We start from the raw sequence: 24280 nt of genomic DNA on the forward strand, positions 1-24280 counted from the left end.
CAAAGAGGCAGATCAGGGGCAGAGCCAGCATGATTCAAACACAGCCCTGGCCATTCAGCATCTCCTCATAGAGATTAATTGAATCAATGAATCTCTATGAGGAAGTTCAGTGTCTGCATGCAGAGGGAGGAGATACTGAGTGTTTGGATGCATTTTAGGCAGCCATGACCCAGGAAGGATCTCTAACAGCTATCTGAGGAGTGGCCAGTGAAGTTATCACTAGGCTGTAATATAAACACTGCCGTTTCTCTGAAAAGACAGTGTTTACAGCAAAAATCCTGAAGGTAATGATTCTACTCACCAGAACAATATCAATAAGCTGTAGTTGTTCTGGTGACTATAGTGTCCCTTTAAGACTTATCATGATCTATATCATTTACCAGGAGGGAAAATACATTTTTTCAAACAATTGCTCTGCTGTGCTATACTCTCTCCCACGTTATGTGTTACCGGTAATTGGTTTACACGTGGGTAGACTGCAGTAAAGGTGTTTCATAACATCCACCATTCTACAGCCTGACTAATCGTTATCTTTCCATTCCACTATATCCACAGGGGGTCTTTGGTGAGAAGCCTAGAGTTCCTGAATACAAGGTGGTTTCTATGCGCAAGTCTCCTTTTATTCTCCTTCACTATGGCACCTTTAAGTCTTGCTGGGACTGTTTGATCTTGCTAGCGACTTTCTACGTGGCAGTGACTGTTCCATACAGTGTATGCTTCAGCAGCGGTAAAGAGGAAGGCATTGCGAGTCCTCGTAGCCCACCCAGTCCATGCGATCTCACTGTAGAAGTCCTCTTCATACTAGGTAAGTAATGAGCAAGGGCTTTTAATAAAACCTAAAGAAATACTGTACTGCTCAAGCTTTGTTACCAATGTTTTTAGAATACCAACTGTTTCACGTTTAACCCCTTCACTAAGAGGTGTCTGAAATAAAGGTTCATTAAACTGATCATTAAGAACACAGGTAGTTAATTCCAGGTCACTCAGATTTAATATTTTTTTTTATAAGTGCCACACACATGCGGCCAACATGTTGGCCTAATCCGTTTTCATGACAGTTAATTTATGAGACGACTTCTCTTTTGTCAGTATATGAAAAGCTGATGTGTCTGGGCCTGGACCAATTTTCTGGCTGCAATACAGTGAGAGATTTTGGAAACTTCAGTATGTTTCTGAGCATCAAAGTGGGTCCTGATTTCCTAAAATATTCTAAATGAGGCAGAATTCTGTTTGTTTGTTCTTTAAACATAATGAAATTTGTGGTAACTGTGTGGCGAAGCTGGTCCTTCTGGCTGTCTTGAGTGATTAAACTTAACTTTAAACCATGCACAAAAATGTGATAGTGTGTGGCTGTTTCTGTGCAAATTGTCATTGTCCATAATGTCTCCCATTTACATTAATGTCTCTGTCAACAGATATAGTTCTAAATTTCCGTACAACATTCGTAAGTCAGTCTGGGCAGGTAGTATTTTCATCGCGCCTCATCTTCATTCACTATATCAGGACTTGGTTCCTCTTGGATTTATTGGCTGCACTTCCTGTGGATCTGCTCTACAGCTTCAAAGTCAATGTGGTGGGTTTAATCTTCTTCACACTGTTGCGCATTATCTGCAATTCCTTCCATTTATGTTGTCTGAATGGTCAATCAATCATTATGGACCTCATTCTCCACAATCTACTTTTCTCCTCTTTACATTTATGTTTTACTCTTTAAATCCTCACAAAACATGGTTTCAATAAAATTTATGGTTTTGGCATTTCACAAAACTATCTTAGACTGGCTCAGTAAGAACAATGTGAGTGACTTTTAAAGAAAAATGCTTAAACGAAACAGAATTGTATGAAAGAGAGCACTTTTGTCAGCTTGTTATTCCTGGTGCATTTTCTGGTCACTGATCATGATTTAAATTCTATCTGCGTGGTTTGAAACATAACCAAGTCAGCCAGATTGCACCATTGGTTTCTAATATGTTAATATTTTTTAGTATGGTCTCTTCTATCTCCACTCATGACAGATTTTCTGTAAAATGTAGAGCTTACTGCAAATAAATATAAAATGGGTCAATTCCATAATTTTTACTAACACATATGAGTTTCTCACACATTTAAGAGTATTCCTAGGTAAAAAGGTCTAGGATAGAACAACTGAATGACCTGTGGACAAGAAACCATGCTTTAAGGGAATCTCCAGTGCCAGGAAAACAATCTGTTTTCCTGGCACTGGAGGGTCCCTCTCCCTCCCATCCTCCTCTGCATTGCGTCGGCCGGTGGGTGAGACTGATCCCGCCCACCGGCCGAGGAGACCTAATGAGCATTAGCGCTCCCCATAGGAAAGCATTGAAAAATAATTTCAATGCTTTCCTATGGGGAAATGAGCGACGCTGGAGGTCCTCACACAGCGTGAGGACGTCCAGCGACGCTCTAGCACAGGTTTTCTGTGCTATGAAGGAGGAAGTGACCTCTAGTGGCTGTCTAGTAGACAGCCACTAGAGGTGGAGTTAACCCTGCAAGGTAATTATTGCAGTTTATAAAAAACTGCAATAATTACACTTGCAGAGTTAGGGGTAGTGGGAGTTGGCACCCAGACCACTCCAATGGGCAGAAATGGTCTGGGTGCCTGGAGTGTCCCTTTAAAGGGACACTATAGTCATCTCATTGAAATGGCCTTGGTGCAGTTGCCCTGTCTTTTTAACCCTGCTTGGTAAAACATTGCATTTTTTTATAAACTGCAATATGTACATTGCAGTGTTTAATCCACCTCTAGTAGCTATCATACTGACCGCAAGTAGAGGTGATTTTTCTGTACTGACAGTTTAAAACTCTTTCATGTGGTGCAGAAGCCCAGAGGAAAGCACTGGATATAATGCTTTCCTATGGGGGAGCTTTAATGCACACTAGGTCCCCAATGCTCCTCTATTAGAAGCAGTGAATTGGACCATTGCAGAGGAGGTCATGCCTTCTCCATGATGTCGTGGGAGGCGGAGGGGTGAGCAGCTGCAAAAAGACAAGTAAATCATTTATTTTATTAATTTTTATGGCAGACTTTACTACAACTAGGGACAGAGGAACTTTAGTGTTTGGAATACAGGCTTGTATACCTTTCTAATATATATATCTATATATATATATATACATATATATATATGTATTAAACTCAATATCCCTTATTGGTATGGTAGATCCTATTTATGCTACAGACAATGATAAAGCATCTGGCTTCCATTTGAACTCTTCTTATAAATTGTTCACTTTAATACCCTGCCACTTACTCCTCCAATAATATTAGCTACATTATCCACATCTTCACATCTTGTATCATCCATTAGTGTGCAATTCATGTCTTTCTGTTTTCCTTTTCAGTATGTTTGTTTTTATTCCACCTTCATGGTTTTCTCTTTACTGCCTATAAAATTATAATTCACCTCTCCTTTTATTCAAAGTATTTTGGAGCTCATCTCCTGAAGGCCGTGCGCTTGCTGCGTCTGCTGCGCCTCTTGCCAAGACTGGATCGCTATTCTCAGTATAGTGCGGTGGTTCTGAGCCTCCTCATGGTTGTATTTGCTCTCCTGGCGCACTGGGTTGCCTGTATTTGGTATTTTATTGGTCAACAAGAGATTGAGAGCAGCCAGTCAGAAGTACCAGAAATTGGTAAGAACATCTATACATGGCTTTCAGATATGGCTGCATTATTTATTGTTAACTAAACGTTTATTCCACTCTGCACCTGTAGAACATCCCATTCCCTATTATCCATATTGAGAAAGAAAACACTGTCTGTTGAAGGGAAAATACTACATCAAAGGAAATGATTGGTACTTTGCAGTATAGTACATAATACAACCAATGAACAATATCCAAATTTGGTATACTAATGTGGAAGTATAAATTTCAACTTCTGTATAGCTGGGTAGACTGTTAGGGCTGTGGTTGTCCGATAATGTAAATTAAGTGTTAAGCAGTTTGTAAATGTAACACTGTGTGGCCTGCTGCTGTAGCACGATTGCATCAATTATTGACACATTATTATGGTTATTCACTAAAATGAGCATTGCCGTGAGTTTCAAATTTAAAGTAGCTCAGTCATGTCTCCTCTTTGCCTTTATTTAATTTATCTTTTCTTCCTTGTGCTGGATTTTAACGCCTGGGTGCCTCCATTTTGTTCTCCTCTGTACGTTTTTTTTTTTTTTTTTAAACTAGCAAAGTTTAATTTTCAATGAATAAATACAATTTATAAAGGGAAACTCCAGTCACCAGAACAACAACAGCTTAATGTATTGTTTTTGGTGTGTATACCATGTCCCTGTAGGCTTTTTTGGTGTGCCTAGTGACAGTCACTCAGACTGCCACTAGAGGTGATTCTTAGTCCAGTGCTGCACCTACTTTCAGTGTCTCCACACTCTGCATGGAGGAGCTGGATGTTCCCTGTAGAGATGCATTGATTCAATGTATCTCTATGAGGAGATGCTGATTGGTGCAATGTTTTGTTGTGCATGTGCAATATAGTCTCAAGATTGATGATCTCAGCCATGGGGTCGGGGCCAGCCACGATGGGAACAGCCTGGCGTGGAAAAGGGGTCAGTAAAAACACATTTCCCATGTTATCAGAGGAGGAAGTGGTAACCTACACAGACACACTCACTCACTGACAGACACACTCACTCACTGACAGACACACTCATTTTCTCACAAATTTTCTCTACATTTTTTTACCACGAGGACCTGAGCATCCATTCAATCTGCTTTATCTACACTTGCATGCTTATATCTGTATGCCCTGCTCCCGATGCAAAAACTTAATAAAAATCGATTTACAAAAGAAAACCATAGTGCACAGATTAGGTATATATATTTATTAAATGCAAAATGTAATTAAAATACCGGATTGTCCTTAAATCCCAAAACAGACATAAGAAGGGTTTATATTTTTCTGTCATCAGGCAGATTAGCATCAACATTCCAGATCCTTTGACAATAAGCCATCTTTAAGCCATGCTCCATCAGTTCGATGGAGTAAAACCAATAAAATAGCACTTTGGTGAAAACTGGAAACAGGAGTGATGCTTAAAACATAAGATCAGCAGACATTAAATTGAACTGGGAGCTGCTATAAAAGTCCATTTTATACTTTGTAATGCAGGTTTGTTTGGAACATAAATAACTTGAGTGTTGAAAGTGGCATTTTATTGGAATTGCTGGTCACATGACCTGCCGTTTCCATTAACATCCATATAGTTATTGACTGGCTGGCTATGTGTTATGAAGCTGTATTTATGCAAACCGCAAGTCTTATGATATGTGCATTCAATGAAGTTATGGATGTTTTTAAAAAGAGTAAACAACTTTTTTTTTTTTATTATTCTTCATGACTAAGACAAAGTTTCAGTATTTTATTTTATTTTTTACGGAGTTTTGTTCAATATTCTGTTTTTATTACTTTTATTCGGTCTGCTATCAATTGGATTAGCCATTAAAGGACTGGACCTGGAATAAAGGGACATCAGCAATCTAGTTATGAAAGGACTTGCTAATATTGCACTATCTCACCAATATTTATGTCAGTGGGCATGTTTAGAATACCATCTCTGCAACTGTTTTCCGTAATGAACGAGAAATAATACACAGATCACCTCTTTGCAGTCAGAGAGCCCTAATCCCAGACAGAACTAGGACATACAGACACAGGTCTGCTCAAGATTAGTGAGAGCTCACAAAGCCTTGGTTGGTATTGGAGAACAACTTGAGCCCTCGCCGCCCACTAAATGCACTGGCATGGTTACACTCTAATTCCATTACCAGACAGATACTGCTCACTCAGTCCAATCTCCTCTACAATGAAGGTCTGGTTCTTGATCAGGAGACAGTCTCAAATAACTCTGTCACCCAGCTCTCTCATAACACACAACCTTGAGCTAACAAAGTCTCTCCCTATGGGAGAGCTAGCTTTCCTGGGCCCTGGTGCAGTAATACTGATTTGAGCAGTGCTTGGGACCATGGGACTCCAGAAACTGGAATATCTTATGGCTTCACGCACAGCAACCTTAATGGAGTAATTTAGATATGCACATTTTAAACACTATTACAAGTCCATACCAAATAATTTCACACTATCAAGGGATAGCACTACATTTGAGGATCTGTGCATGAGAGGCAAACCAACTGAACGTGGCATATCGTTTATGTACCAACTCTTGCTCACACAAACTAGTATCGGCGCAGAAGCTTTTGGGAGGAGAAGGGAGGAGGCTCTGGGGGTAATCCAAAATCTTGATTCTTAATCATCGCAGCACATCATGCTCAAAATTTTAAAAGACAAACTATACAACCCCAGTTAGCCTGCACAAAATCTTTACCATACATTCTCCTCTGTGTTGGCATTGTGGTGAGTCACCTGGAACCCATTTCCCTATTTGGTGGTCATGCCCTGAGATATATATATATATATATATATATATATATATACATACATATATATACATATATATATATATATATATATATATATATATATATAAATATATACATACATACATTCTGAGAGGGGGTTGAAGATACCATTGCAATAATTCTGGCAAAGACACCACTGTTACAGCTGGAAAATGTCCTCCTACACCAGGCATAGGCAACCTTCGGCACTGCAGATGTTTTGGACTACACCTCCCATGATGCTTTGCCAGCATTATGGGTGCATTATGGTTGATGTGGTCCACAACATCTGGAGTTCCAAAGGTTGTCTACCCTTGTACTACACCATTCTAGTCTTCCATTGTCTAAGAATAATAAAATTAATTATCTGGTTCTTCCTAAATGCAGCCAAATCTCTTTATACCTCTTAAATGGAAAACCACATAAATCCCAACAATTCAACACCAGCTAGCTAAGGTAGCCAAGATAGAGGCAGCTGCTAGAGATACAAATGCCCATAGATGGTATCCTTGGCTAGAATTCATATCCTGTGAATAGGCAGGGGATCCTGACAGGCGGAGTCCGAGGGAGGATGGGGGCTGTCCTGGTTCGGACATACAAAATTAAAACGCAATAGGGAGATGCCCAGCATGGAAGCACTCCCTTCTTAATTGTCTTCACTCTAACCTAGGACTAGCATGGGAGCTTTCTTAACTTCACTCAGCTTACTCATATCAACCTCTTCCAAGTCTCCTATCATATTTCTACATTTCACCCTTAACCTCATTACTCTGATTCTGATACTCTGACCAACCCCATATATTACAAGAGAAGGTCCCACTGGTCCCAAGAGTCATGTAGACAGGAATTATGTTATACCTAAGAGACTAGAGGCAAGCGAATATGCTTCATATGAACACACTGCAGAACATTCTGTTTTAACTGGTCTTGATGGGGTTGACTCACTTGGTTGAACACTAAAATGGCTTTTCATTAATAATGATCACTGCTCCAGGTGACCAGTCAGTGGACCATTTTATAATTAAATGTATTTATACTTCTGTATTTTCCTTAATTTTTATTGTTATTCCTTTTATTGCCATTCATTATCTAGTCATTCATTTTGGTATATTCTATATATTTATTCTTTATTTTATATTTTTTATTTCTTATATTTTAGTCTTGATTTTAATCGTTTTGGATAATTTATTTAAATGATTTAATGTCTGTAGATAAAAAAATTTTGATTATCATATTAAATAAAATCAATATACTGGCATATCCAAAAATATTAAGCAATTTAAAAAAGCTTATCAAAAATATAAAATCCAGGCCTAATGTGGAAGTTAATTTTTTTTCATGCTAACTGGGCATGTTTTTAGATAATTCTTGCTCCCTAGCTAAAAATATTGTTTTGAGGGTTTTTTCTAAATATATTACTAGCCACACCTACAGCTTTCCATAATTTTCACAGGTTGGCTACAAGAGCTAGCTCGACGTTTGGAAACACCGTATTACATGGGAAGGAGAAACGGAAGTCGGGAAGCAACACTTCAGAACAATGAGTCGGCTTCCAATGGAACGAGCGTGGTTTTATTAGGGGGACCCTCTTCTCGGAGCTCTTATATAACGTCCCTGTACTTTGCACTCAGCAGTTTGACTAGTGTGGGTTTTGGAAACGTCTCTGCGAACACAGACACAGAAAAAATCTTCTCTATATGCATCATGATGATTGGAGGTAAGAGGATAAACTACCTATTAGTTGCAGGCATGGATTTACATATTGGGTGCTGTAGGCACAAATATTTAAGGCGCCTCCTGCTCCCCAACCCCAAATATGGATAAGTGTAGTTAATTTATTAACTGGACATTGCAGGCCTAAACCCATCTAAAAAACATATTCATATTTGACAACTGCATATGTATACATGTAGGTAAGTGCATATTCCTACTTGTAGTGTATTGTATTTGCATCTGTGAGTGTAGTGAGTTTATGCAGTTGTGTAAAGGCATGTAGGCTTAAAGAGAAATTATATTGCCAGGAGAACAACGTTCTTTTTCTGACACTATAGTTTCCCCCTCTTTCGCGGGTCTGCCTTTGCTTCTCCCTGGCCGAAGTCATCAGGCAGGGGAGGATTAATGTGCATGCACGGCAATGGCCTTACTCGCATTAGGATTTCCCCATAGGAAAGCATTTTACAATGCTTTCCTATGGGGTTTTGGGTGACGCTGGAAGTCCCCATGCATAGCGTGAGGACATCCAGCATCCGTTAGGTGACCAAAAGTCTCCTAATAGTCCGGAAGTCCCTATAGTAGCTGTCTGGTAGACATCCACTAGAGGTGGAGTTAACCAACAAAGCTTATTATGGCAGTTTCTTAAAAACTGCAATAATTCGCTTTGCAAGGTTAGGTGACATGGGACAGTCCATCCAGACCACTCCAATGAGCTAAAGTAGTCTGGGTGCCTATAGTGTTCCTTTAAAGTTAATGTTAGAAATGGTTAGGGTAAAGGGCTGGGTTACTGTTAGCGAAGAGTTAACAGAGTTAGATTACAAAGGGTATTTAGTGTTAAGAAAACTAACAGCTTGAGATGGGTTAAAGTTGTAGTATAAGGACTGTTTAGGATTAGAGTGGTGTTAAATTTAGCATTTGAATACAGGGGGTGTTTTTAAGATTATTGAGTTTAGTGCTAGAGGTGCGTTAAAGGGAATCTATAGTGTTAGGAATTCAAACCTGTGATATCCCTCAGTGCTGGGTCGGTGCTCCGCTTCCTCCGACGTCACCCGGCAATGGGGAGGCACATGCATGGCGATTGCCACAGGTGTATTAGGCCCTCCCCGTAGGAAAGCATTTTACAAATTTTACATATTTTTGGCTGTTTTTATATAAAATAGATCAAATGAATAGCATGACAGAGTTGTTGACAGAAATGTGATGTACTTGCCTGAAGTACACAGTGTGACAAAACCTTGTGTAAATTCTGATGTGTTGTCCTTCAACTATATTGTTCCTTTTTTTGGGGGGGTGAGTGGTTGTAGTATGTATCAGGCCATATTTTCCACTCTCTCTACTTTATTATTTCCTCGTTTCAGCAGAATCTCTCTCCCATACTCTTTCTTCACACGTCTTTTCATTAATTAGTGGTTTTCAGTTCTTTGCTTATGCAGATTTTTCTATCTTTGCATGTGTGGGCCAAGAGTGGGCCATTTCCATGGAGACTTTATGTGCATACGTGTGCGTGGGAGTGTGTACATTTGGTGGCGGGATTCTCAATCTGTGTATTTATAGCTAGAACTTATGCCTGAAAGGTTAAAAAAATATATATATATCATTTCTTATAACTCCAAAATCAACTTATAAACATGTGCTATTGCCAGCTACTTTAGAAAACAAGGTCAAAGTCCAAGGTGACTTATGAGTCTGAAAGCAGTTTCAGTCTGCAGTTTAGCCTTTTATTTTAAATACTATTGTTTCTATTTTGGAAAAATGATCACCACCTTTCATTTGCAGCCTTGATGCATGCCCTGGTGTTTGGAAATGTGACGGCCATTATTCAACGCCTGTATGCAAGACGCTTTCTTTATCACAGCCGTACTCGTGATTTGCGAGATTACATCCGCATCCATGGGATTCCCAAGCCCCTTAAACAACGCATGCTAGAATACGTGCAGACCACATGGGCAGTAAACAATGGAATTGACACAAATGAGGTAAGTTCCATCATGCAGTTTAATGCACATACGATTGCAATGTTCAGCAAGGGTATATGCCATTGGGTCCCGCCTCAAAGTGCTATTGAGTATAAATATACATAAAGTAATTAATTGATCACTCCTTGTAAAATGAAGAATATCCCCTTATTTTTAACTTTAAATAAGCAAAACTTGAAAAAGATCTTTGGAAGCTCAAAACTTTGCTGGTTTAATGTGACACTAGAGGCACCAAAACAACGTTGGCTTAATGAAGCAGTTTGGCTGTATAACTGATGTCTCTGAAGTCTCCCTGTTCAATTCTCTGCCATTTAGGAGTTAAATAAGTTTTGTTTCTGTTTGCGCAGCCCTAGTTACATCTCTCCTGGCTGTGACTCACACAGCCTGCAGGGGGAAAAAAAGGTTAACTTTTAATCTGATGGTTACTAACTTTAGAAATGTTTATCTCCTGCTCTGTAAATTAAACTTTTATTACACACAGAAGTCTCCTGCAAGGTCTAGCAAGCTATTAACAGTGCACAAGATAAGAAATTCTAAATTAAACATAATGTGCAATAAAGTGAGTTTAAACATTAGGTCTCACTTTACAGGAAGTGTTTAGGAAGGCTGGGAGGTGTGACTAGGGCTGCATAAATAAAGTAATTTAACTCCTACATTATTATTATTATTATTATTATTATTATTATTATTGCCATTTATATAGCGCCAACAGATTCCGTAGCGCTTTACAATATTTTGAGAGGGGGGCATGTAACAATAAATAGGACAATTACAAGAAAACTTACAGGAACAATAGTTTGAAAAGGACCCTGCTCAAACGAGCTTACAGACAAAGGAGGTGGGGTATTAGAAACATTAGGACAGGAAATATCAAGTAGGAGTGAAGCAGAGCTGGAGGAGAGAGCAAAGCACTGTCCCATAGGAGAGAGCAAGAGACAGGTATGTAAGGTAGAGATTACTCTGGGAGGCCATACGCTTTCCTGAAGAGATGGGTTTTAAGGCCTTTCTTAAATGATTGAAGACTAGGGGAGAGTCTGATGGCGGTAGGCAGGCTATTCCATAGGAGAGGAGCCACCCGCGAGAGGCCCTGCAAGCGCGAGTTGGCCGTACGGGTGCGAGCAGCGGTTAGGAGGTGGTCACGGGCAGAGCGGAGGGTACGAGGAGGGGCATACCTATGGATCAGTGAAGAGATATAAGAGGGGCTGGAATTGTTCAGTGCTTTAAATGTATGGGTTAGCACTTTGAATTGACTTCTATAGGATACAGGGAGCCAATGTAAGGACTGGCAGAGGGGCATGGCAGAGAATTGAGCAGTGAGACTGCAGGGGCATGATCTATACACCAACACTGCTTCATTAAGCTAAAGTTGTTTTGGTGATTATAGTGTCCCTTTAAAGTGTCAAACAAGAGGAATTTTCTTCACTTTTCATTCACTGCTGGGTTGATTCTGTGTTTTTCAAACAGTATTCAGCAGTTCCCCCTTTATGTTATAAAGACTACATTTAACTAAAAATGCCTTTAGATGCAAAATGATAAACTTTGCAATATGCTCTGTCATTTGTGCCTTTCACAAAATGCAAAGCATTGTATTTTGCTTAAGCTGCCAATAATGCCTACTTTTCTTCATTTTTTTTGTCAATCTTTCTTTATTAAGGCACGTATGAAGGGTTCAGAATAAAAAAAGGAAGGGAAATGCAAGAATTTTCACAGAGTAGGGTTAATATAGCGATAACACCGTTAGTTACATTTCCATGTTATCAATGCCTCATTTTTTATATTATTTTGTAAGTCGCTTAACCTAGACTGAACATAAAGCAAGAATGGGTAATATATCAGCAGGTATTCATATATTTGCGTTGGCTTTCAACATTAATACGTATGCACATGTATAACTGCTTGCATTTATATTTCTTTTCTTTGTCAATCAAAATCTATTGAGTTTTACAGGGTAGCAACTGATATGCATTGTATACATGACATGTTCAGTACAGCGGTTTGCAAAAGGAATCGTATGAACTATAAGTTTGCCAGCTCGTCTCGATAGGGAAGCACATCCCGCTACAGTTGGGTTTGCTTAGTGTGTCTTAACTAAGGTTAAACTTAACTCAGGCAGTGTCTTGTTTGTTCGCAGCTTCTGCCATCTGTGGTCTGTTTCACGTGGTCTACGTGGTCTACTCCCCCTCCCCCCGAATCATCGGTTTAGCTCCTCTCTCGGTTTGGGTGGATTGTCACCCTGTTTTCCCATTCTTTGTGACTAATCGGTCTGTAGGAGTTCTCTATCTGCAAGGGGTTGTCTGGGTTTGACCTGGTCAGAGTCTAGTCTATGTGTCCTGTGGAGCATGCGGGGTCAAGCGCACTCTGATGGGGGAGGTGTCAGACTCCCTCAACTTGTCGTGTGTTAATAGAGCTACGTGTCACGTTAGCGAGTGTCTTGTTAAGTCTCGTGTATGTCCGGGTGCCTATCTCTGGAGAGTTACTTGTTATCTTGTCCCCTAGTGTTGTTCCTCACCAGTCACGTTAGCGCGACCTTTTCTATGTGTCAGGTGTCGGGTCCAGTCTTTTCGGCGGGTGTTCGGTTTGTCCTGCTTCGGTTTCATCAGTCTGTCTGAGCGTTGTCTAGTTAAGGCAAGGCCAGTCTTATCTCCTCTCCATCCACATAGGGTGAGGGGGGGGGGGGGGGTGTCCAGTAGGAGGTAAAAGGAAAGGGGGTGGGAAAAAAGGGTAGGGTATTTATTGGTGCGGGTGTGGGTTCGCTGCCCGTGTTTGGTCCCCCCAGGCGTTTGCTAGTCTCGAGTCCCGGCTGTGCCTGGTCCATGTCTGCACATTTGTTCGCTCTGGTCCCGGCCCCCGAGCTCGGCGGCCGTCCCCAGTGTCTAAGCTCTTCCCGTAGAGATATATTGCCTCCACGGGAACCACTTCAATGCACATTTGTCCGAGCGTCCCTGCAGGGAGGCCGTCGATATCTCCATGTCGTATGTCGCTTCGACCTTATCTACCCATTGTCTGAAAGTGGGTGTCGATGTTTTTTTCCAGTGTAGGGGTATCAGCGCTTTTGCGGCGTTCAGTAGGTGAATTGTCAGAGAGTGTTTGTATGTCTGTGTGGGGGTTGATGTGTGGTGCAAGAGCATCGTCATGGGTAATAGGGGGATTTTTGTATGTATCAGCTGCCAGTATGCCGCTATGCGCGGGCACGACCACCAGATATGTAGGTTCGTTCCCAAAGCTGAGCCGCATCTCCAGCATTGGCCCTCGTTGTTGTCGTCAAAGTGTCTCTGGGTATCGGGTGTATGGTACCACCGGGACAGCAACTTGTAGCTGGTCTCTTGAATTTTCGAGCTGATGGAACATTTATGGGTTAGTAATCCGTAATCCGTGAGTTGTGTGCCCGTTTCCCGTTCCCATTTGCCCATGTATCCTAGGGGGCTGTTATCCATTGTCTCCCTCAGGGTCCCATATAGGAGTGAAACTCCATGTTCCACGTGTTTCCTACTTGTGCATAACCGCTCAAACCGCTTTTCTTCATTTTTGTTACCACCCCTTCATCAATCATCACATTCTTCATATTTCATGACTATTTAGTGCATGACCCTACATATGAAAAGATAATGTAAAACACCAGAATATGCAAAAAAAAAAAAAAAATAAGCATGACAATAGAAATTTGACATAAAAACAGATATGACAATATATAGTTTTTTGCTGCAGTTTCATTCATTCCCCTTGAATCTTCATTGTTTTTTTGTTTTTTTTTCCTCTGTCACACCTGCAGCTTTTGCATAGTCTTCCAGATGAACTGCGCGCTGACATTGCTATGCATCTCAACAAGGAGTTTCTGCAGATGCCGCTGTTTGCCATGGCAAGTCGTGGCTGTCTGCGATCACTGTCCCTAAATATCAGACCTTCATTCTGTACCCCTGGAGAGTACCTGATCCGACAGGGCGATGCATTGGAAGCTTTATACTGTGTGTGCTCAGGATCCATGGAAGTCCTCAAGGATGGTGTTGTATTGGCAATACTAGGTGTGAAGGAAACCCACAATATATTTTAGGTTCTAAACCAGATCTAATCATTTAATAAAATGTTGGTCCACCTGGAGGTTGCGCTGTGTAAACCGATGCACAAGACAGATCTTTAACATTGAATTTCTAGTAAGAAATAGCATTCAGCTATCAGCTGAATGAACAATAGAAGTCCCCTTGAAGTGCAGTTTGAAGCAGCCTTCAGTCAGTCAGTACAGAATGGAGTTAATAGCCTCTTCCATAGATGGCACAGATAGCCTTCCCTTACTCATTCACTGTTCCTTCGACATGCTGGAAGATATCGTGATTTCCTAGTCAATTAGCATATGGATCAATATTGAATGAAAAAAACTGCTACTACAATACGAAACGTAGAAGAAAATGAGCATTCCTGATCTTTTCCCTTTTAGAGGGAATGCACAACCTGCATTTTTATCCAATATCCATGTTAAAAACAATAATGGTGCAATAAAAAAAAGGAATATTTAGACTGACACTAGATATAATGGAGAGGAAGATGATGACGATCCACTTGATGCAGAATACTGGAGAGATGGGTTAAACAGCAAACTGTACTTGTGCTGGTTAATCCACTAAAGTGTATTTCCTCTACATGATGGGAGTATGACAGATTGCACACAATTGACCTTAGACACATTGATTTTCCTGGTATAGTATAACTGACAAAATAATTCACTAACCATGGAAACTTGTACAATTAGTGAATTCAGTATTCTGCTCATTTCAATACAATGTTGTTTGGGATCTTTGAAAAGTTGATATTTATGTCTCATCTCAAGTAATAGAATAAAGGTGTTTTTACTTCTCTGTAGGGAAGGGTGACTTGATTGGCTGCGAGGTCTCTCCTGTGGATACAGTGATTAAAGCAAATGCAGATGTCAAAGGACTTACATACTGTGACCTTCAAGGCATCAGTTTAAAGGGACTTCGTGACACGTTATCACTGTATCCGGAATATGCTCAGAAATTCACATGTCAGATCACAAACCAGCTCAGCTACAACCTGGGAGGCAGTAGATGTGAGCCCGAGGTGAGAAAACTCTGTAAAGCAGGGGTAGTCAACCTTTTAATACCTACCGCCCACCGTACCTTTGTTGATGGTAAAAGGGTTGTTTTTTTTAAATATGTACTTAAATTTGTCTATTTTTTTTCTACGTTTGTCTGTGAGGTGCTGTGTGTGTGTGTGTGTGTGAGGGTTGCTGCATGCATCTGAGGGGGCAGTGCGTTTGTGAGGGGGGCAGTGTGTGGTAACGCGTGGCAATGCTCCGACCAGCCTGCTCACAGGAGAAACACACAGCCAAGTCTATTCTCTCTCTCTACTGGAACTAAGTGCCAGTGGACTGGTGAGAGAGATCTTTGATCATTGAGGCACACTGGGCGTTTTCTGCAGAACCCACCACCGCCCACCTGAAATTCCAAACTGCCCACTAGTGGGTGGTAGGGACCAGCTTGCATTTGGATTTCCCCATAGGAAAGCCGTATACAATGCTTTCATATGGTGATTCCGGTGGCGCTGGATGTCCTCGTGCATAGCGTGAGAACATCCAGCATCAGCTAGGCAACCAAAAGTCGCCTGATGACCTGGGAGTCCCTCTAGCGGCTGTCTGGTAGACAGCCAGTAGAGGTGGAGTTAACCCACAGAGCTAATTATTGCAGTTTTAAAAAAAAATACAATGACCTGAAGTGGTCTGGATGCCTATAGTGCCCCTTTAATGTCACATAAAACATGTAAATTAAATCTGATTGTAACTTCTGAGTCTGATACTCAAGTCAATTACATATCACTGTGATAGTCTAAATGTATGATAGGCAGAAGCATATTCATTTTTTTTTTTTTAGACAGATGCCTACACTCAAGAGTCACCAAGGAATGTATCTTCCCGGGATAAAGACTCACACGTATTCTCAGGTCTCAGCACTTCTCTACTTACTCCAAAGAAATCTTCACATCTCCACCTTTCCCCATCTCGGTTTTCTCACTGCAGCCCCCAGCACAAATCTGCAGAAGTAACACCTAAAAGCACACCGCGTCGGCTGATTGCTACAAAACTGCAGATACCATGTGTTCCCTACTCCAAACCACCAGAACTCAGTCCCAGGTAATGGTTCTTAAAGCTAGGGGGTGTTGAAATGTGGTTCCTGATAAGTTGCTTGACTACTCCCATTCCTACAGGAATTTGAGTCTGGCAACATCATGGGTTCAACATTCCAAGGCTAAACCTAACATTGTTTGTTCTCTGTTCTTTGTACTGGAGTAAAATCAGCATACACCAATGTTTTCCTTAGGGTGGTAGATGGGATAGAAGAAAATTCTAACTCAACTCAACAAAAGTTCAACTTTCCGAACTTCAGTGCTCTTCAAGCTTCTCCAGGTAAGAAGATGCAAACCCAAAACATTATTTCGCATGCTAACCATGGCTTATGACTGATCATTAAGGCATAAAATAATTCTAATACTCTAATCAACCAAGGAACCACCAGATTGACTGGTAGAGAGGTGGTAGTGAGACTGGGGCAGGAGTAGACTTCAACATTGCACCAACAAGCACCAAGGAAACACATATAAATTACTTTGCATGACGGAGCAGAATTATAGAAGTTGGTTCCATAGAGAGTAACAGGTCTATATAATTCTAGGCTATCAACATTTAGTTCTTGTACTATTCACCACCTTAAAAATAATAGGACTTTGGTAAAGGTTGGGAACAAATTGTAAGGGCATTTGAGCCTTTTTGCTGCACAGTTGAGATACTGGTCTTATCCAATAACTTTAAAGGACACTCTAAGCAACATAAACCACTATAGCTCACTCCTAAATAGTGTGATAGTTAAACAGGGGATGGCATTATAACACTATAGACAACATATACACTGCAGCAAGCTCTAATGGTTTATTACTTTGTGTCCCTTTAAATGTTTAAGTTGAATGGATACTCAAAACATTTATTTTTACATTTGTTAAAGTCTTTCACACATCTCTAATACTGCTGTTCATCCAAAACAACGTGATGATTTTGACAAAAATGTGGGGAAATGTGCAGTCAGATTTCTCTGTGGATCAATAAGCCCACTGTATTAACTATTATTTTCTTGAATATTTTGTTTTTTCAAAACAGAATCCAGAGGTTATTTGAAAACCTGTACAGTATCTGATAAAACAACCTCTTTAGGCAGATAATTCCACATCTTTACTGTATTTACTGTTAAGAACAATTGTTCATCGTATAGGTCTATTGCGCTGTTTGTACTTTGTAAACCAGGTCGTTATTTTTTTTTGCATTTATTCATAACTAATTAATTTTGTAGACACCTCTGCACTCTTTCTAGTTCCATAACATCCTTCTTAAAATTTTTTATTTATTTAATATTTTGGAAACTATCTCACTATCGATTTATACATAGGCAAGATTATATTTTTGTTTCATTAATTAACAGTTTATGGATCACTATATCTTACTGGCCTTAGCAACCAACTGCTACATGACATCGTTGTGTGGTGTGTTGTCTGTCACTTTTTATTTACTTGATTATTCATTTTAAGATGCACAACCTCTCTACTTGTGCTTGGGAGAGCTGGATTGGAAATTCTTCCTGTTGTCCAGTGGATGCTGCTGGGTTCACTGTGCTTTGTTGGCATAGCTTCAGTCTGCACCCTGTAATGATGTTAACGTCAGTGACTTCACATTTCGGTTCAAGCATCACTACAGAGTGAACAGGGTTCCTGAGCAGGAAGAGCACAGTAATTACACAGCTTCCTTGCCAACCCCCTGATTTTTAAATAGCGCCATATTATAGTCACTATTTCCCAAGCGCTCCCTTACTTACATGTTTGACAAAAATCTATTTGTTATTTCTAGCTGAGATATAAAGGTGTCATTTAATAGGTTACACTTCCCCTAGTTGAACAGCTAGTCCCTCAGTCCCTGTCAATGCCTGGGAATTTAAAATCTTAAATTATTTAAAGCTTTAGCACAAACTGAAAAGGCTGCACATTTGGACTTTACAGTTTATCTTGCTCATCATAATAGTTGATGTTTGTAACATATATCTACAACTAAGATATTGCTCCTCTTATCTCCCAAAAATATGTTTACCTATAAGGCCTCCTCATATTCATTTGTTTCATCATTTGCGATTTACATAAAAGGAACACTATAAGATCAGGAACACAAACATGTATTCCTGACCCTATAGTGTGAAAAATTCTATCCAACCCACTGTGTCCCCCCCCCCCTCCCCCCGCCTTCCCTCCCTTTATTCCAGTCTGCTGGTGCTGATCTCGGCCAATCACAATATGAGGAGTGGGCACTAGAGGTGTCCTTAGGTTGTTATGTAAACACATCCTTTTCTCTGAAAACACAATGTTTGCTTCAAAAAAGCCTGCAGGGACATGCTATACTTACCAGAACAACTACATTAAACTGTAGTTGTTCTAGTGACTATAGTGTCCCTTTAAAACAGGGCTACAGTTTTAAAAAGGTGAACATATCCAACTCACTTTTCTTATCATTCTAAACAATGTATGCTCATTTAAATGAATTAGTTATGGCGTAATCTTCTATTGTTACTCAGGCTCCTTGCATTAGCATTTTACATGCAAAAACCATATCACACCATGGCCATCACACAAAAGTTTTTATTAGTACAAAAAAACTAGAAGAGTACTTATACAGTGTGTCACAGGAACATAAAAACACATGCAATAATTCTCCTAAATCCAGTGACACCCCAAACTGTCTACAATATATAAATATAACAATGCGTCAGGCTGAAACAGTGGGGCTGTGGTCTCCACGCTCTCTGCTAGTACATTAAGGTAACATATTATGGTCTAAATGGTTCATTTGTATCATGTTTGCTGATATTTAGATATTGGGGTGTCACTACATTTAAGAGAATTGTCATGTTCTTTTACACTGTTGATCCATAAGAAGGCAAAACAATTGTAGCCATTTCCAGTTAAGCCACAAAAAGGGAAACAATTCCATCTTGACTCCAAACGCCTTTTTTTTTTAACCTGGGTTTTTCAGCCTCTTTTTAATGCTACCACTAGAGAGTGTATTTGTTTTTTTCTTACAAATTTTGTAGATCTTGTTGTAGCATCCTGATATACCAATAAGCAGAACCTTAACACTTTCTTCTATTAAATCCATATTTTTTTTTATTTTACTTTTCTCCCCTTTACTTTCTAGGTTGTTGCCATGCTGTTTTGGTGCAGACCAATCCCTTCATTCCTATATCTCTCAACAATATTCCAGGCAATTTTACAAATACTAACGGAAAATCATTTCTTTAGGCCTTTACTTTTTCTGTTGGCAGTTTTCATTTATTCAGGAACGGTTGTGAAGAATCAAAGCTAAACACATTTTTATTTGTTCCTTTGCAGATCATTTGTTTCTGAACGCAGAACCTAGAGCTACCGAAAGTATGGATCGACTTAGCCAGGCTGTAAGTTCTAATCTTGATGAGATCTGTATGCTAAGAAATTACTCTAAAATAAGTTAGACAGAATTACTATTATTAAATTGGGCATGATTCTTTTTACAATACCTACTACCCTTTCTAAAATACTCAAATATAGCGAGGGACAGGTGAGAGGAATTTATTTATTTTATTTATTATTGCCATTTATATAGCGCCAACAGATTCCGTAGCCCTTTACAATATTATGAAAGGGGGATTTAACTATAAATAGGACAATTACAATAAAACTTACAGGGACAATAGGTGGAAGAGGGCCCTGCTCAAACGAGCTTACAGTCTATAGGAGGTGGGGTGTAAAACACATTAGGACAGGAAATGGTAATAAGTAATAATAGTAATAGTATTAATAAGTATGTAGTCCGATTAGCAGCTCAGTCAATAAGGAATTGCAGAAGGGTAGATAAATGTGTTTTTATAGTTTGATAGATACATGATAAGAATGTTTTCATAAACAGAAATGTGAACAGAAGACATATCTAAATTAAAGTAATATTTTACTCTTTCCTTCAAAACGGTATCAATTATTCTAGGTACACTTGCACACAGTTTTGTAAGGAACTCACCTGGTAGATTGTTCCAAACATCAGAACTAATCACAGTTCATCTGAAAATTTAGGCAGTCTCAGTTGCTTCAGCATCTTCTACAATCCCAAACAGACCCTGTGATGTTAAAATCAGGGTTCTGTTGGGAGCCATACCATGACTTCCAGGAAAGCTTGACATTTTTTTTCCCCCACTGAATATAATTAACAAATTTGGTTGTGGGGGCGGGGCCTAGCACAGCTACAGCTCAGATGCCATATTTTACAGCTCCGTGCACAAACCTAAATTTACGAAAACTACTGTCCTCCCCCTCAGCCCCCACCCCTGTGTGGCGGGTGGGGGCCCTAAAAAAAATTAGGGGGACGGACCTAATGTCCTCTCCCCCGGCCCCCACCCCTGAGCGGTGGGTGGGGACCATAAATAAAAATTGAGGGGATGGACCTAATGTCCTCTCGCCTACCCCTGAGCAGTGGGTGGGGGCCATAAATAAAAATTGGAGTGCGGGGACCCCCACCCCTGCACGGCAGGTGGGGGCCCTAAATAACAATAAAGGGGGGACCTAATGTCCTCCCCCCTGGCCCCCACCCCTTACGCGGCAGGTGGGGGCCCTAAATAACAATAAGGGGGACCTAATGTCATCCTCTCCCCCGGCCCCCACCCCTGCGCGGCGGGAGTGGGCCCTAAATAACAATAAGGGGGGGGACCTAATGTCCTCCCCACCCCCGGCCCCCACCCCTGAGCGGTGGGTGGGGGCCATAAATAAAAATGGGGGGGGGACCTAATGTCCTCCCCCTTGACTCCCACCCCTTGACTCCCCACCCCAGGCCCTCACCCCTGAGCGGTGGGTGGGGGCCATAAATAAAAATGGGGGGGACACCTAATGTCCTCCCCCTTGACTCCCACCCCTGCGCGGTAGGGGGCGCTAAATAACAATGGGGGGTGGTGCCTATTGTCCTCCCCCCGGCCTCCACCCCTGAGCGGTGGGTGAGGGCCATAAATAAAAATTGGGGGGACGGACCTAATGTCCTCCCCCCCAGGCCCCCACCCCTGCACGGCGGGTGGGGGCCCTAAATAACAACAGGGGGGGGTGGACCTAATGTCCTCCCCCCGGCCCCCACCCCTGTGCGGTCGGTGGGGGCCATAAATAAAAATCCCCCCCCCAGGTGACTAGGGGTCCCCAAAGCAGCCAATCAGAGTGCTCCAAAGAACTTTCCCACGCTGTGTAAAATGACACAGAGCACTCTGATTGGTGGATTTCAAGCCAACCAATCAGAGTGCTGTGACAGGTAAATGTAGAGAATTACCTGTCAGAGCACTCTGATTGGATGGCTTAAACCCACCAATCAGAGTGCTCAGAGCCTAATTGCAGGGTGGGGCTTCCCCCGCCCAGCAGAGCTCAGTCTGCATGGAGCCCTCCATGGGTGAAGAAGGATTATTATTTTTATTTTTTTTAAAGTGCGTCCGTTATTCTGAATTTTTATTTGGCCTTTTTGGGGGGCTGGAAAAATAAGATTTTAGAAGAATGAAGACATCAAATGGTAAGTCTATTTTTTTTACAGGTATTTAGACAAGGTTCTCCCCTCATTATTTTTAGGATGAGGGGGGTAGGTAGTGGTAATTTATTTTGGGGGAGGGGGTGACGAGGGGTTTGGGGACCACTAGTCACCTGGGGGAGGGGGGAATTTTTATTTATGGCCCCTGCACAGGGGTGGGGGCCAGGGGGGAGGACATTAGGTCCCCCTTATTGTTATTTAGGGCCCCCACCTGCCGCACAGGGGTGGGGGTCGGGGGGAGGACATTAGGCCCCCCCAATTTTTATTTATGGCCCCCACCCGCCACACAGGGGTGGGGACCGGGGAGCGAGGACATTAGCCCCCCCAATTTTTATTTATGGACCCCACCGCTCAGGGGCTGGGGGGAGGACAATAGGTCCCCTCTTATTGTTATTTAGGGCCCCCACACACCGCGCAGGGGTGGGGCCGGGGGGAGGACATTAGGTTCCCCCTTATTGTTATTTAGGGTCCCCACCCGCCGTGTAGGGGTGGGGGCCCGAGGGGAGGACAGTAGGTCGTCCACCCAATTTTTATTTATGGCCCCCTTTAGTTTAAACGCCCCCACTCGCACATCGCGGGTGGGGGCTCAGGAGGGGGGAATTAAAAAAAAATATTTTTTAACAGTGAGCAGCCACAGGCACACGAGTCAAACACTTGTTGATTGGCTGCCCTGCAGCCTTTCAAAACGCGTCATTAAATCGTCGAAATCCAACCCGAACATACAGTGATATGTCCGTGTTCAGGGTACAAAAAACATAAAGTTCGGGTTCGCTCAACTCTATTCTGCACTCCTGTTCCTGTGTTTTTAATGATAGTTGAGTTGCATGGCCTTACTATTGGCAAATGGCAACTGCGTCGCTCTGGAAGTAACACAATAAAAGCAGCATCATGTGCTGGTTGGGAGTGCAGTCTGGGTATTGCAATATATTTTTGGGTACCAACTTATCTGGTGTCCTGTTGGGCATTAAGTGAGATTTGACTTGGGTCATAGCGGCCTTCCAAACGCTGCTATCCGACCATAGTCAGATAACAGTTCTGGTAGTCCGGCTGTCTACTCATGTCTTGCTTGCTGCCCTGTTTCCTACTTCAAGTCATTCTCTGGGAAGTGTAGGCAAGGTGAGTGTAGCAGGCAGGGGTAGCTAGACTCTGTGGATCCCCCTCCACTCCAAGGCATGCAAAGAACCTGTGCGAATTGGAGCTTATATGCTTTCTCACCTGCCAGGCAGGCTTTAACTTTGGCTACTGTGTTCAGGATCCAGCTCATGTCTTCTTGCCTCTCCAGAGACAGGTGATGATGGGCTTGTGCGGTCAGCATCTTGAGCGGCTTGTTGGGAGACCCACGAGGTGGCAAATGTCTCCACCACTCCACCACATGCCGTCTGCTGTGGTTTTGGAAGTCTTGCAGGGAGTTCTCATGCTAGCAACACAAATGGGTGTTATCAGACTTCAGGGAACTCGGGTTATGCAGGTTACTCGTGCTGATTATAGTGAAACAGTGCAGGAGCTCTTAAATAATGGTCATCTTGGAAAGTGGTCAGATTATGCACCAATAATTAATACCGTTTTGAAGGCAAATGGGTGGTAATATCGAATATTAGATTTTTCTTTTGTTTACTCATTTTGCATTTTTGTTAATTCATAAAAATAAAACATTAATGCTTCTAATATTGAAAGCAATTTTAGCTTACAGCATCCTTTAAGAGCTGCATTATATATTATAAAATATATATATATTTATTAATTAAATGTTTCTATAGTATTTTAATTTATACATCCATGGAAATGACTAAGAATATAAAATACAAAACTATATAAAAGTCATAGGCTACCTAAAGCCTATCTGAATGTAGACTTAGAGAAAGTTGGGGATTACAAATAACACAAAGTATGTATCTCTTAAACTAATTAAACCTTCTCACCTTTCCACAGGTGTCTGACCTTTCATGCCAAGTGCAGGAGCTGAGGGAAGGCTTGCATTCTCTCCGTCAAGCAGTACATTTGTCTCTTATGCCTTGCAATCCTTCACCGTGCTTCCATGGAGACTTGCACACACATTGTGGTAACAGTCCACAATCTCCAGTAGATGGAACAAGTACCTGCCCCCCACTTTACCACCCTCAAAGGTTAGAAAAGCCTTCTCAGCTCTGTTATATACATAACTCTTCTACATGCACAGAGGGACATTTTTCCTGGCTTTGGGCACCCCCTACCCCTCTATGGCTGCATTGCACAGGACACGAGCAGAGAGACAAGAGTCAGTCAGGCTCATCAACAATGGACATAGATGAGACACCTGATGTAGCGATCAAGAGAGACTCTGCCACCTCTGATGCCCACTCCCTGGAAATGCAATTCATTCTTCCCTACAAAGGAGGTGGTGACAATGACCCAGGCTGCTGGCCTAGGGAGGAAGGAACTGGGGTATAATAAAGTAGAATATCCATATTCCTCTCTCCACAAAGACTATGTGAGCTTCAGGGATGATAATCAAAATGGCCACAAGCAGTAGAGAATGAAATTTGTACTAATATAACACTATTTCAGAAAT

The 24280-nt window shown here is 41.4% G+C and overlaps 1 protein-coding gene across 1 annotated transcript in view; it reads left to right on the plus strand.

Annotated features, from left to right (window-relative positions):
* The window catches only part of KCNH3 (potassium voltage-gated channel subfamily H member 3), a 66082-nt gene extending 41809 nt beyond the window's left edge, over positions 1–24273 (plus strand). The window contains exons 6-16 of the mRNA XM_063444736.1: positions 556–805; positions 1416–1573; positions 3441–3648; positions 7877–8140; positions 9913–10112; positions 13882–14131; positions 14965–15182; positions 15992–16251; positions 16439–16524; positions 19539–19600; positions 23662–24273. Of these exons, the coding sequence (XP_063300806.1) occupies positions 556–805; positions 1416–1573; positions 3441–3648; positions 7877–8140; positions 9913–10112; positions 13882–14131; positions 14965–15182; positions 15992–16251; positions 16439–16524; positions 19539–19600; positions 23662–24159 (2454 nt within the window). The 3' untranslated portion in view covers positions 24160–24273. The remainder of the gene's footprint in view (positions 1–555; positions 806–1415; positions 1574–3440; positions 3649–7876; positions 8141–9912; positions 10113–13881; positions 14132–14964; positions 15183–15991; positions 16252–16438; positions 16525–19538; positions 19601–23661) is intronic.
* The last annotated feature ends 7 nt before the right edge of the window (positions 24274–24280 follow it).

The sequence above is a fragment of the Pelobates fuscus genome, chromosome 1 (assembly GCF_036172605.1).
Source record: "Pelobates fuscus isolate aPelFus1 chromosome 1, aPelFus1.pri, whole genome shotgun sequence".
Classification (NCBI taxonomy): Eukaryota; Metazoa; Chordata; class Amphibia; order Anura; family Pelobatidae; genus Pelobates; species Pelobates fuscus.